General features: G+C 34.6%; 1 protein-coding gene across 1 annotated transcript in view; it reads left to right on the top strand.

Moving 5' to 3' along the window:
• The window catches only part of LOC142335189 (uncharacterized), a 32796-nt gene extending 21139 nt beyond the window's left edge, over positions 1-11657 (top strand). Inside the window, exons 7-8 of the mRNA XM_075383573.1 lie at positions 6949-7158; positions 11413-11657. Of these exons, the coding sequence (XP_075239688.1) occupies positions 6949-7158; positions 11413-11512 (310 nt within the window). The 3' untranslated portion in view covers positions 11513-11657. The remainder of the gene's footprint in view (positions 1-6948; positions 7159-11412) is intronic.
• Positions 11658-15366: the final 3709 nt, after the last annotated feature.

Below are 15366 nucleotides of genomic sequence, written 5' to 3'. Positions count from 1 at the left end.
TTTCTTATTTGCGTTCATTGATTACCAGCTGTTCGTCTGTTCTTTTTTCCTCAATGCATCTTTGTTTTCAGGTGTTGGAAAACACACTGTTTTTAATTGTTCTCAAACTAAGTTAACGTTGATATAGGTTTGCTGCAATACATACTTACTTTTTTGGCCATTTTAAGGGCTATCTATATGTTTTTGACGGTTTATTTTTTCATTGAGATTTATTAACGTATTTGATTAAAACTTTTCGAATGGGTGTTTTCTTTATTGTTGTTATTACTCTGCTTTGTAAGGGCTCATGCATTGATTTTATTCATTTGAATTGGCGTGTTGTTTCTAATTCATTTTTGCTTATTCTATATCTTGCTCATTGTTTGCTAGATAGTTTCAAAATACTGCACTCAAGAAATGACATGATTTCAAGAGTAAAATCATATATTGAATTAGGTTTTTTGTTTTTGTTCAAGACTTCTTTGTTTATACCAACGGTTTTTTTTTTAGCAAACTTTGCTTGGGAAATGCTTAATAACCAGTGGTTTCCTGAATGCTTACAAGTGGATGGAGAAATTCTGCAGTGTGTCAGAAATTAGTGGTTTTTAATGAGCTATTTCTACAGTGATTCAGGGAAGAACCCTTTTTCTTATTTGCGTTCATTGATTACCGGCTGTTCGTCTGTTCTTTTTTCCTCAATGCATCTTTGTTTTCAGGTCTTGGAAAACACACTGTTTTCAATTGTTCTCAAACTAAGTTAACGTTGATAAAGGTTTGCTGCAATACATACTTACTTTTTTGGCCATTTTAAGGGCTATCTATATGTTTTTGTTATCCAAACAAAAACACGCAAATTTATATTAATTTTCACAATTTTCTTCAATTTTTTTTTAAATTTTGTCATTTTTGAGTTTTTCCAGCCCTAGGTGTCAAGGAACCTCCTCTGGGGTTTGGTAATAGGTTGCTGCATAGTTTCTAGAGGTAATGGAATGGTTTTCAACATCACGAACTAATGCATTTTTTTTTTTACAAAACTTGCAATTTTTCATTTTTCTGACATTTATTGTCCTTATTTAAGTTTTCCCAGACCCACGGGCCTGAAAACCTTAATGGTTTGATAATAAATGAATGACAATTGTTTTTTGGCATGGAGTAGTTTTCAACTTCATTATCACAATTTTTAGCATTTTTGGATAACACTTGCAATTGTTTTTTCAAGTTTTTTAAAATGTTTATTTTTTAGATTTCTCCTGCCTCAGGAGCCAAGGAACCTCCTCTAGGGTTTGATAATAGGTTACTGCTTATTTACATGTAACGGAATGTTTTTCAGGATTTTATTATCATGAATTTAAGCAATTTTTTTTTAAAAATATTTGCCATTTCAAGTTTTTTGAATATTGTTGAATTTTTTCTGATCCTTTTCCTGTACCAGCGTGGTAGGGACCTCCTCCAAGGTTTGATAATAAGCTGTTTGCATAGTTTTTAGAGTTAATTGAATGGTTATCAATATTTTAATGACTCCAGCTTTTGCAATTTTTTGATAAAATTTAAATTGTTTTTCGGAAACGTCATCATGTTTCATATTTACCGATCTTTGAGAGAGTGAAACTATATCAAGCTTGAAATAGGAATAAGTAGTATCATATATATGTGGGAAGATGGGTTGTACGGAGATCCTTTGAGATCCTTTTGGCATAGGGAGATCCCTGATCCATTAGGGGAGATCCTTTAAGAAAGTGGTAATCGCGCGTGTTTGTCTGGCAAGCGTATTGTTGGTATATATATTTCGCGCTATTGGAGAGCCATTCTTATTTGTGAGAGAGGGGAGATCCTTCATGTTAAAAGAGTGGTATCTTCGCGACATGTGTTTTTGTAGTTTGCTGATCGTCGGAATATACTTTGGTTGGAAAGTCAAACTCAAGTGGGGAGGTGGAGGTTATCCTAGAAGGTAAGATATTGATGAATACGATTCCTTTTGTCAGTATCATTTTCGTTGAAAACGATGGCCAAAACGATATCAATCATTGGGTCATATTTGGATCATATCACGGGATTGGCCTTATGTTTTTTTGAAGACTTTCAAAAAAAGTTTGTTCTTGTTGGAATGCTGAAACACGAAATAGTGATTTAAAACTGCGAAGGTTTTCGTTACAAGAACACTGGTTTTTTAAAGAGTTATCGTTTTATCGTTTTGCTCGAATAATTATTCTGACACAATTCTTTTGCTTCCACCAGTTTCCTACAACTCACTTTCCGCTAGTGACAGGGGATAAGTGGGTAACTAAATTGTTACATCGTATCTCTTGGAACGGCTGCACTTATCCCTACTGGTTTCTATCACAAATTTTTGTTGCCCTTAAACTTTGGTTTCCGCTGGGGAAATTTTATGCCAATGGGAAAGAGAGGAAGGATCATTCTGGTTTGGCCCCCCAGCCTAGTGAGCATAAATCTTTTATTGCCCACAATTGCACGTGCTATTTTATTACAGTAATTTGCTATTTTACAACATATAATTTGTAACTGGGGTTCATAAGAAACACTGGAGGCTGAAACAGAATAAATCCGAAAGAGAAAACAGAATCACTTCCAAGTCTCTTTCAGGAATAGGTAATAGATTTGGAAACTCTTCTATGTCCAAAAGTACAGGATATTAAATCGCCAATTGATAATTTTACTTGCGCTCTACCTACCAGAAAAGCAAAAGAGGAAGCATTGTGCTAAAAGGAAAGCACAGTTGAATTTCTATTGGATCTCCCTGCCGTCCAATGAGCCGTCGTCAATTCTTCAGGTCAATTTATCTCAAAGTTTGACAGTATGCAGTTACATAACAAATGATAATCAGTTGACATTGACTTTATTAAAAGAAGAGAAAATGGAATCACGGGGACAGAATTTTCTGCGAAAACAAGATTCTCTGCAGCGCTATGGAAATATCTGAAGCTGAGGAAATATCTTTCATTACTCGAATATTTCCAAATGTACCCTGTCGATACAACAAAAATTGATAAAACTGAAACGAACCCCTAACCTAAGCCCAAGTACCTTCAAGATTTTAACATTACAAGTTTTTGCATTTTTTGACATTTTTCTTCATTTCGACATTTTATGTCATTAGTCAGGGTTGTTCAGCCTCAGGGTTTAGAAAACCGCCGTTAGGGTTCGACAATAAAAAGCTGAAAATTTTTTTGGCCTTGGATTAGTTATAAAATTTTATCACAAATTTTAGCAATTTTTTAATTTAATTTGCAATTTTTGTAGTTTTTCAGGTTTTTCCAGCCACAAGGGCTAAAGAATCTCCTGTAGTTTTTAACAATAGGTTACTGTATAGTTTCTAGATGTAATGGAATTTTTTTTAAGATTTGAACATCGCGGATTTTAACATTTATTTGACAAAGCTTTTAATTTTTTTTCAATTTTTTTGATATTTTTGTCATTATTCGGGATTTTTCAGCCTCAGGGATCAGAAAGCCTCCGTTAGTTTTTGATAAGGAGGTACTTGAAAGTTTTTTTGGCCAGGGATTAGTTTTCATTTTTTATTATCCGAGATTTTGTCATTTTTTTTTAAACAAAACTTGCAATTTTTCTTCAAGCTTTGAATTTTTTGTCATTGTTCAGGTTTTTCCAGCCTCAAGAGCCACATAACCTCCTCTAGGGTTGGATAATAGGTTACTGATTGTAGTTTTGAAATGGAATGTTTCATATGAGTTTTATATCACGAATTTAATCAGTATTTAAAATTATTTGCAATTTTTTCAAGTTTTTTTGAATCTTCTTGAATTTTTTCTCGCAAGAGGGTCCTAGGGACCTCTTTCAAGGTTTGAAAATCAGCTGATGCAAAAATTTTGGAGTTAATGAAATGGTTATCAATAACTTAATGACTCGAGAGTAGCAATTTCTTAATAAAATATAAATTTTCAATTTTTGAAAGTTTTGTTTAAAGTTTATGGATCTTTGAGCCAATGAAACTATTTAAGGTTTGAAATAGGGATACTAAATAGTCTCTCGAGACAATGAAATGGTTCTGAAGATATTAATATCCCGAATTTCAGCAATAATTTGTTAAAATTTGCAATTGTTTTGAAAATTTTTGAATTTTTTTTCCTTTTCTGGGTTTAACGATCATTACTGGGCAGCGAAACTTTTCAAGTCTTGCAGAAGAGTTACATGACAGAGCTCTAGAAAAAAATGATTTCGAACATGTTTTCCACTGAGAAATCTGGAAACTTTTGAATTTTGCTGTTTGTTTTTTTTTCTATATGTTTCAGTTACCAACAACGCTAGAAAACTAGAAATTGCGGAGTCAAACCTCATCTTAGAACATGTTCATACCTCTCTTTGTCTGACGGTTGGGGTTTCTTTCCTTCTCTTTCTCGTTCAAGTTTTATCTCTCACACTAACCTTAACTCTTCGTTGCTGCCGCACTTCAGCTGCTGTTATGTGGCGTGATGTCATCCAATATTATCCTCATTAACTCTGATTTATAATAGAAATGTTTCAGCATAAATGACCTAACTAGCACTATTTAGAAAATCCTTGTTAATTGCCCTCAAACGAAATTTATAGCAATTATATTAATCCTGTTGGTCTCTTGTATTCGATTTTTCGCTTGACCGATTTTTCGTCTGGCCCATTTTAGTTTTCAAACTCAGAAACCGAATAAACAGGTAGCGCCCAGTGGGCGATAAGCTCTCTTAGAGCCTTTCTGCTCACTAGTCTCCAATTGTTCTATTCATAGAAACTGTTTTGGAGACTTATACTTACGGTGTGAAGGGCGGTTCTTAGAAGTTGATTATTATTTATTTTGTCAAGTTTAACATCACCTCTAACACCTGTTCTTTTCAAAGAGTCCATGTAATGAATTATTAGTTTGAAGACTAGTTTTCCAAGTTTTTGATCTGTTTTGTTGACAGCATGACTGAAGATTGCGTTTTTCAAATTTAGAGCATGGTAATCATTTATTAATAGCCGCAAAGTGATAGCTGGGACTGTGATTGGCCGTCTCTTGGTTTTTTTTTATTTCGTGAAGTTTTTTGTGACGATCATATGACTTTACAATCAATTCAAATCTCCTTTTCGTCATGCAATTTCACCGGTGCATTGCATGCGTTACGTCATTTTTCATTCTTGGAGCGTTTTTTTTTTCATTCGCGTGATTGTTTGTGGTCACACCTGACGTACCACACTCTCAGAAATAACCTCCTGGCCTTGTAATGGTTTTTTCTTTACTTTAATTCAAGGAGATAAGGTCAAGTGAGTACGTGTCACTCTACTTGAAGGCTATTTGAGAGCAGCTATTAAAATTTCTTAACCAAAATACAACATCTCAGTCTCAGCATTTAATAAACAGAAGCTTCTTTTGGTCTGTTTCGCATACTATTTTATTGAAACTGCAAATCTGCGAAGCGATTGCGGCTATTTTCTGGAAATCTGCCATCTATGTTTTAATTTGAAGACTCCAATCTTTAGCTACATCTTGTCACACAATATCAATATACATCACTTTACGGTATTCTTTGTTAGCTTTATTGAGATGGAACCTCAACGTTGCTTACAGTTGCCATTCGAAAATATACGAATACGCGTAGGTGTGATATTGTTAAAATTTTCGGATTCCAATTGTTTTTTGTTTCCGTTTGATTTTCATCTGTTTGCATTTTAGATTGAACAGAGAAGATTGGGAATTTGAGATCGACGGCATATATATATATATATATATATATATATATATATATAATTTATATATATATATATATATATATATATATATATATATATATATATATACATAGGGACATCACGACTTGCACTTTTAAAAGAAAATTTTTGCATGTTCTGTTCTTTTGAGCTATTTTATTGCGAAAAAGGTAGGATTTCTCGGAAAAAAGTCGAATGTTCGTTGTTAAAGAGAGTTGTGTCTTTAAACTTAAGTCATCCGTCTGTGGTATTTTTCCATGATAATGCAATGGCGCCGCTTCCCGTGATACTGATTTTTTAATAGCCGCGCAGCGATGGCTGGGGCTATTATTGACCTTCTCTTGGTTTTTTTTTGTTTCGTCAAGATTTTTACGACCATATGACGTCACAACCAATTTAAATCTTCTTTTTGCTCATTCGCTGATGCAGTCTTAACTGAAGTGCGCGCGTGATGTCATTTCTCACTCTAAGTGGATCGAGGTTTTTGTTCATCGGGTGATTATGTTTTTGGTCACACCTGACTTACCTCAATTTTAAAACTCTCAAAAATAACTTCATTTTGAAATCGACTTTTTACTTTAATTCAAGAGATAATGTCAAGTGAATGAGTGTCACTCTAATTTAAGGTTATTTAATAGCGGCTAATTGAGGTTTCAATAACTTATACAGATTGTTAACCAAAATATAACAAACATCTCATCCTTTTTAATGAAAAGAGTAATTTTTTTTGGTCTGTCTTTTCTTAACGTTTTTTTCGAGACTGCAGATCTGCAAAGCTATTGCGGCTATTTTCTGGTCATCTGCCAGCTATGTTCTTGAACTAGTACAGAAACTTATGTCGGATTAGAATTCATGGTGATTTTTAGCATTGAACGGTTGATTAAAACCTTTTTGTTCGAAAAATTTGTCGATGAGCGGGGTCGGAACACTATGCGCAAACGCACATTACCTAGCCGCCTTGTTTCCTTTACTCGAAAATAACATTTACCAATTGTCTGCTCTCAACAAATGCTAATGGGACAAGTCTTTGGACCAACTTTTTTGCATGCATGTTTTATCAAATTTGTTTCACCGTTTAATCAAAAAGTTTACCTCCTTTCAGCTAGTTTCAGGGCAAAATTTCCTTCATCGGTTCGTTGCCGTCTTCACCTGAGCGGGGAACTTACTGTGCAAACATTTTTTGTGGTTGCTACGACCAGCTGAGTTAATATGGGGACGGTTGAGAACCATGGTTGAGATGGTTTTTATGAATGCATAAACTGGCCGCTATTTCAGATCAACAGTGTCCAGGAAGGTGTTCGGTCAGTCTGGTCAGAGCAGTATTAAAGTGTCATCATTAGCAGAGTTGAGTGCCAGAACAGTATTGATATCTGAAGTGTCTTTCTCTACTCTGGATGTCACTGTTGACCTCAACGACAAACTGACCTCTTCGGAGTTCTGTCATCGTGCTTGCGGAACATTGACTGTGCTCCAGTACACTTCCCTGTAAGAGTTAATCAATTGCTCTCAGACAAAGTTTGTGGCAATTATTTTAGTCGTGTTTAGTCTTTTATCCGGTTGCGGGAAAAAAAACCTATTTCATTTTAGATTGGAAATAAACCCCCACGTCAGTATCAAAGAGCTTAAAAAAAGAACACGTAAATTCCTGAAATGATATATAAAATTCATCATGCAGGTAGTGTGTGTAATTAATAAATAAAAAGAAAAAGTTATTTTTGAATTGTGAATACCGAATAATTGGTAGATAAATAGATAGATTAATAAATACATAGGTAGGAACAGCACACATCATGAACTAAATTTGAATTCACACCACGTTAATTGGCCAAACTGAATTTGGCCTGGGTCCTTCTCGAATTTTCTAAAAAGTGATCTTTATATTTTTTTGGCAATTACAGAAGATTTTGACAAGGTTTCATTCGCCCTCAAAATTTCATTATGATATCTCACACCACTATTGATCACCCCCTGTTCAATGTATTTAGTTCTAGCAATGATTTTATTCACTAATTTTCTCGTCCAATTGTAAAAATAAAAGTTCGCCGTTGGTAATGGAATGCCAGAAATATTTTTAAATGCTTGCTTTTTGTAATTAAAAATTTGTCTGGTGTATAGTACAACCCTATATTGTATTAACATTCGAACAGCTAATATGTTATTCATCAGTTTAAGATCGTGAGATGAATCAAACTTTTTACGATTATAGCAAGCTTTGACTGCCCAGTTTAATTGTTTTTCGAAAGTTATAAGATTCTGAGATAATGATCACAGAAGTACTGCTGGATATTGCAGGTGACTTATAACAAGAGAGTTAATAAGTGGTGTTTTGAAGCTTTCAAGTACGCAGTTCCGTAATGTATAGATTGATTTTATGCCTTGTGCCATACTTCGTAAAATGTTTGTTTTTACCTCGGATTGAAAGGTGAGTTTTTTATCAATAGTAACCCCAAGATATTTTACTTCCGTTTTTTCTTTAATTTGTTGTCCATCAATTGTAACTGACATATCTTTAGATTCTGTGGAGCTAAAAACAATGAATTCCCTTTGTCAGCATTGAACCTAAGAGAATTGCAATCAGAGTAATCAACCAATTTTTTTACATCCTTTTCAAGAATTTCGAGACTATCTTGAATCTTTTTTTCGGAGGAGAAAATGACTTTTTCATCTGCATATTGAACTATATTAGAGACTACATTGAATTGCAGGTCGTTAACGAAAATGTTGAATAAAAGGGGACCGAGAACCGTACCTTGCGGAAGCCCTCTGATAATTTAATCAGTCCGATTCTGCATTGTTTACTTTAACACAGTGAAACCTATCATTAAGAAAACGTTTGATACTGTTCTGGCTGAACCGCTAAAACCCAAGTTTTGCGAATAAATTCTCGTGGTCTATCGAATCAAACGCTTTTGATAAATCAAGGAAAACGGTTGTTATATTGTCTTTTTTATCAAGGTTGCATAGTATTGTTTGTGTTAATTATACCAGTGCGTCTATCGTGGAATAATTTTTCCGGAACCCAAATTGCGCTCTGTTGTAGATATTGGCTTTGTGAAGATATTCTTCAATTTGCTCTTTAAGTAATTCTTCAAAAACTTTTGATAAGAGAGGCGTTAAAGAGATTGGTCTATAGTTTAATGGATTTTCAATATCACTCTTTTTAAATAGAGGGGTGATGTGAGTAAATTTTAGTTGCGAAGGAAATTGTTCGGCTTTCAAATATTCATTAAACAGAAAATACAACGGTTTAGCTAGTTCTGGTGCTCCTAATTTATGTGACCAAGCAGGCAAGTTAGAAGGACCCAGTGTTTTTATCTTTGTTTCGGTCAAGAAGCACTCTTAGGCATTCATGGCTGGTTACAAATCTAAAAGAAAAATTGAGTGGAACCGAGTGGTGGTTTTCAACCTGATATTTTCTATCATTATTGTTAAACTTAAAAGCCCCTAATTGATTAAAAACGTAGTTGAAGTGATTAGCAATCCCTTGTTTATTTGTTATGAGTTTACCAAAGCTATTTTTTAAGCAGTCGACTTTAGTTGCTGTTCTAATATCATTCCATTTTTTTCGACTGCGTGAGTTACTCTCAATCAACTGTTTCTGAATTTTTCAAAATTTCTCTTGTAGTTGGAGTTCAATTGATTTCTTGCATTGAGTAGTTTGTCAAAAATTTCATTGTCAAGTAGATCTTTCTTAATTTGTAACCGTCTAGTTGTTGCGCTAACGAATTTTTGTGCCAAAGAGAAAAGGGGTTTGTCGTTGCGTATATATACTTTTCTCAAAGGTGCATGAGTTCTTATTGCACTGAGAACAATATTTTCAAAAGTTGTGTATAGTGTTTCTATCTCTTTTATCGAGTAAAAAAATTCCAATCTGAGTTTTTAATCGTTTTCTGAAATGATTGTTTTTGTATCTAAATTTATCAAAAACCAACTTTGTACTAACGGTTGATTTTTTAGTGAGTGTTAAGTTTAGAATCATGAGTGTTGCCATATGGTCAGTTTTGATCAAGGTATCAAACACGTAAGTTTTGTTTATCGTTAATGATCCATCCGTTATAATATAATCAATTAATGTTCCTTTTTTGTTTCCTATTCTAGAGGCATGTGACACGTTATTGATATTCAAATCTTAAGGAACAACAACTGTATCAATTTTTGAACAATCTGATTGGTCCCAATAGTTCAATTTATAGTCTCTCATTAATATTACCGGCATGTTTTGAGATACCGTCCGATCTATCCCTCTGGCTAAGTTTTCAAGGAATTCGTCACCAAACTTTTTATTGGGACAGTAAGAAAGATTGATCATAAATTTTTGCCTTGTTTTTAGGTGAGTAAATTGTACCCATATGCTTCCACAATTTTCATTCATGTCTTCAAGGTCCGTACGCAACTTTGCGTTCAGTGTTTTTGTTATTAGCAACATTAAAGCACCACCGTTCTTCCCTTCGCATCTGTCATTTCTCAAACAGGCCAAATCACTTTTCTGTATTTCAAATAGTATCGGATTTGAAAACGTATTTAACCATGTTTCAGTGAAGCCATATATGCAATTAAGTCCGTTGTCATTGACTAGATGTTTTAATTCGATGGATTTTGTTTTTAAACTCCGACAGTTTAGATGTAGTATTTTTTAGATTTTTGGTATAGTCCCTCACGCATTTTTGAAAAAAGTCACTGTTATTTTCGTATGAGCCGGGGTTCAATTCAATGTCTCCACTATAGTAGAGAAGTAATAAAAAATAACCGCTAAAAATTGAGCAAATAGTTGGAAATAAATAATTACATATTGACAACATAGATTTGAGTGCTTCTTGCCTAATAGATTGAATCTCTGTTGGAAGTCTGGTGGCGCGGGAGGAGGATATGCCACCGATCTTTCAAACAGTATCAACAAGAGTATACATATATTAAAATTATTAACCATTTAATTTAGTACACTTTTCGACCGACAGAGCATAAACAATGATCAGTATGGTTCAAAATATGATTAAGTCTGGCGATGCTTATAGAAATTTGGATTTTTGAACGGGTTTCGAATATTGCGCATGCGTGGGGCCTGGCTGTTAAAAGAGCAACTATTAAGAAGCTGTTCAATTCTCTGTCTGCTGTTCAATTCTCTGTCTGCTGTTCATTCTCTGCCTGCTGCGCATTTAGGCCATGCCTCGCGCGCTATGTCCATGCCTCAGTGGCCCGTGGTACTTGATATGAAACTATCACAACCGAACAAATTATCACGACCGAAATGCATTTTTAAAATGAAGGTTTATTTCCGTGGGGGGTTTATCTCCTATCTAAAGTTAAGTGGGATTTTTTTTCGTGGGGGTTGATTTCCTAGACCCCCTGGTTACCATATCTGAAAATCAATCAACTATTTAGTGACCGAATGTTTTTAAAGCTACTCTTTATCATGTATTCATTCAGTATCGTAAGTCATCGTGACTGATAGATGATAGATCGCATTCACATTTTTTTCTTTTTCGATGAAATTTTTTAATCACGCCCAATTTCCTGCGAATATATTGCACGCAACAACAGCACAGTGCAATTTGATTTTTCAATCAAATCAACTGTTTTTTCTACTGATTTTTGAGAATTCCTTCAACTTATTTTCTCTTATTTTTTTCGTTCAAATATATGCTGTACTGTCATCCTTACTTTTGCCTTGCTCGTTTAAAATGGGCAGCTACAGCTTGTGTAAAAAAAAACAAGAATAAACAAGAACTTTAATTGTTGTAGGTACATGTCATCTAACGTATTTGGACATGATGTCACATTAGAGGAGAGACTGTGTCCTAAGTGTGGTCTTCAAGCATGGCCAACGACTGCTAACACTTAGATAGACTTAGAAGTAGTTGGTAGTTCAATCAAACACGACAAATCTTTACCATGTTGCAATTTATACAAATATTTTTGTACTATAAACCTATTTAATAATTTATGTATAAATTATTATTTGTAATTGAAATGTATGTTTTTTTTTGTTTTTCTTTAATTCTGTCTGAATAGCGCGGTATTAAGCGCATGACTTACCGGCTGGAACCCTGGCATTCGGTTGTTCGGTCATGAACAACCATGCAAGAAATATACGATTACATGTTATTTTACCCCGTGCAGAATTGCTTAATAAGACCGCCGTTCAAATCAGCTAACTGTCAGTAAGCTCTAAGATATAGATAACATTCGAAAAGAAAAAGGTAGAATAACATCGGACAATATTTTTGGAGAGATAATTTATTTCTTTCGGCTGCTCATCTCCAATTTGTTCTGTAATTCACGAAAAAACTTCAGTATATCATAAGTAATCATCAAATATTCTTTCGCACTATTATGAACTCCTAAACCAAAACTTTCCAAATAATTGAAAATTTTTTAATTACATTGCCTTTCCGGGCAATTTGTCTTGGCTCATCGTACGTTTTTTAAGCAAAAAAGCGAAATATAAATTTTAATGTCACGTACAAATATTAATAGCCGAGACGAGACAACTTTGATTATTTTTTGTCAAATTCGTCTTAAAGCCATCTTGCGCACAAACGTCACGAGTTTCTGACAAAATATTGACACATTTTTAGTTATATTTTAAGTCTTATCTGATAGTTCTTATTTGTTCATTGAAAACTAGGTTCATTTGCTTAATTCTCTGTTTTTTGCAGTATTTTTCAAGTGTTTCATAACCGCTAATTGTCGAAATCATGGCGACACAACATATGGTATTTGATTAAAAATGGTTGCATTTCAGTCGCATAACCAGTTTCGATCATTTTTGTTATTCAGAAAAAATACCCGCTCCGATATAATGTTTGTTGGCATTATTTACCTTCACAATTGAGGTGAGGAGTGGATGTGGTGTACATAAATCATGCACACTTCAAATTTTTCTAAGCAGATTTATGATTCTGGTTTTTGATACTCAATGTGTTTCCATTCATGGTCCAACTAAATTGTTATCAATGAAATCACTTTTTATCTGTTTGGAAACTTAAGTTCTTTGAGTATAAATTCGATGAGAAGGAGTCGGAACGTTGTGTGCAGTCGCATATTACCGAGCATTCTTGTCAATTTATTGCAAATTAAAGTGAGTTATAAATTATTCAGTCTAAGTTATCGTCGGTACAAAGTGTCCTGTGTCTTAGACTTTCCAGCATTCAAAAAAGGCAAATTATGTATCGCATATGATGTAAAAATTTTGTGCATTCATCCATGTTTCCAAATGGTGTAATGGAAACTCATAGAACAAAAAAAAACCGTTTTGATTCTGAATAAGTTTATTCAATGGTTGCAGCTGAACTTTCTCAATTTGACAATTTCATAGCCATTATTCGAAAATTTCTCACAATAAACTGGTTTTTCAGCAACAAACGGTATTTAATACTTAAAGCAGTTTGGTACAGTGAGGATTACCGAGTCTTGAATTCTCTAAACTTTCTCTAAGAGCACTTCATCTTGTACATTAAACGCGAGAGCTCTACAAGGGACAAACTTATACATGTTCTAGGGGCCCTCTCAAATCGCATGTTTAAGAGCCTCATTCAGTACCAGAGATAAGGAGTGTAAATAAGAAGAGTTGAATAGTAGATTGATTACCATACAACAATTTGTGCTATGGTGATAGAACCCACAAGCTGCAGGACAGTAGTCGGGCATGCACATGGTTTCGCCAAAGGGATACTCGCTGCTGACAAATTGACGTTGATGGGGAAAGGTAGGTATCCAATTAAGTTGAGATCATTGTAAACTTTCAAGTGGCTAAACTAGGTCATCATCTTGCGCAGAGATTGCATGAGTGAGTTTGTGTTAATTACGTCACAATCTGGTCTTCTGAATTTAGATTAAATCGAGCAAACTGAAGGTCAAATATGAAAACTATAAACACTTACAGCCTTGGCATTTGACCTTGAGTTTGCCAGAATTACTGCTCCTGTAGAGCTACTGCTGCTTCTGTTCAACTGATTGTTCATGATTTCCGTGATCTGTTGTGTTCACTTTGCTGTGTATGGCACCCAGTTGCGGTTATAAGTTATGTTTCCATGTAATAAAAAGGGGAATAAAATATCTGCCACCTTGCTTATGTCGCATAAGCCATCAGTTATATGATATGTGACAACATCACTGTCTCATAACTTCCGTCACATTAAACTTCAAGTGTGTTACTCTGCTGCTGTCCTGTTTTGCATTATTAATGGCGCGTCCTTGGGCTTCTTCTAGTCAAGCTCTTAGTTTGATTTACGATTGAATTGCATTCAGTTTTACTGACTTGACTTTGTGGAAGGCAGGTAAGTAAATTGCAGGATTTTGTCTGAAAAAAAAACAAATTGCTCGCGTTTCTTCGTCTTTGACACTATGCGGTGAAATAAGGTGCTTATGTTAAATATTCAAAAAGAAGACTTATCATTTTGAAAATGTTGAATGCAGCCATGGGGTTTCAGACCTGCACAATCACTTCAGGAAAACATTCGATGATGCCGAATAGGAATTTCATACTGAAATCCGTCGCATTGTTTGTGCATCAAATGCTTCGCTCGCTGCAAATGTTAAATTTAAATACTTGAAAAAATACTGAATATCCTGAGTGCTTTACTTGACTAAAGAGCTGTTTCAAAAGTTAATACACTATGGTACCAAAAAGCTACGTACAGCATGATTTCTGCTTTTAAAGCATGATTCGTGCTTTATAACCATGATTTGCGACAACGCGTGAAAAAAGGTGTGAAATTTGGAAGTTTTAAGAGATATTTCATTCTCACTTTCTCCGCTTAAACAGAAAAGATGGTTAAACCGCTTTGTTCTTATACCGTTTGCCAAGTTGTTACGCTAAGAGATGTCGGATTTTCATGGTCTAAAATACAAAAGCAACTCAAATTAAAATCAAGATCCAGTGCACAGTATGCATACAACCGTAACCTGAAAAACAACAGTTTCGAGGCCCAAAAATCGAGCGGAAGACCCCCCAAATTCTCAAAAAAAATCAGAAAAAAAGTTAGTTGCCGATGTTTTGAAAGATTCCAAAACCTCACTGGAGCGAATTCGTGTGGCTCATAACGCTTTCTCTTGCTACGATAAAATTTCCAGAGGTACAGTTAGACGAATTCTCAAAAAATATGGCGTTTTTTCAAGAAGTGCTGCAAAAAAAGTCAGTTTGAAGAAGAAAAGCAAGTGTTTTCGTTCAAAATGGTGTACCAATATGCTCAAGAAGCCGTTCTCATTCTGGCAGAATGTGGTTTTTACTGATGAAACAAGGGTGCGCATCTCCAGCGACGGAATCGTTAGAGTTTTTCGAAGAAATTGAACGAGATTTCTTGAAAAAAACACAAATTTGAGTTCGGACAAACGATCACTTATGTTTTGGGGTGCAATACGATCAGATGGACGGAAACTGCTTGCTAAGTGTCCAAACAAGCTATACGTTGTCGGTCATTTGGAAATTTTGAAAATTTACGAAGAAAAAATGCATTTCTTGGACCTTATTTTTCAGCAAGATAATGCTCCTGTGCATAAATCAAAGATTATTGGCAATTTCTTCCAAGAAAACGAGTGGGAGGTACTGGAATGGCCAGCATACAGTCCAGATCTGAATCCTATTGAAAATGTATGGGCTATTTTGAAGCAGCGATTACGAAAATATACAGTTTTTTGGGAAAATTTAGAAGAAAAAGTGTATGAAATTTGGAAAGAAATTGACGCAGACGTCGT

The sequence above is a fragment of the Convolutriloba macropyga genome, chromosome 2, assembly GCF_964194025.1.
Source record: "Convolutriloba macropyga chromosome 2, txConMacr16.3, whole genome shotgun sequence".
Lineage (NCBI taxonomy): Eukaryota > Metazoa > Xenacoelomorpha > Acoela > Convolutidae > Convolutriloba > Convolutriloba macropyga.
This window is presented reverse-complemented; position numbering and strand designations above follow the sequence as displayed.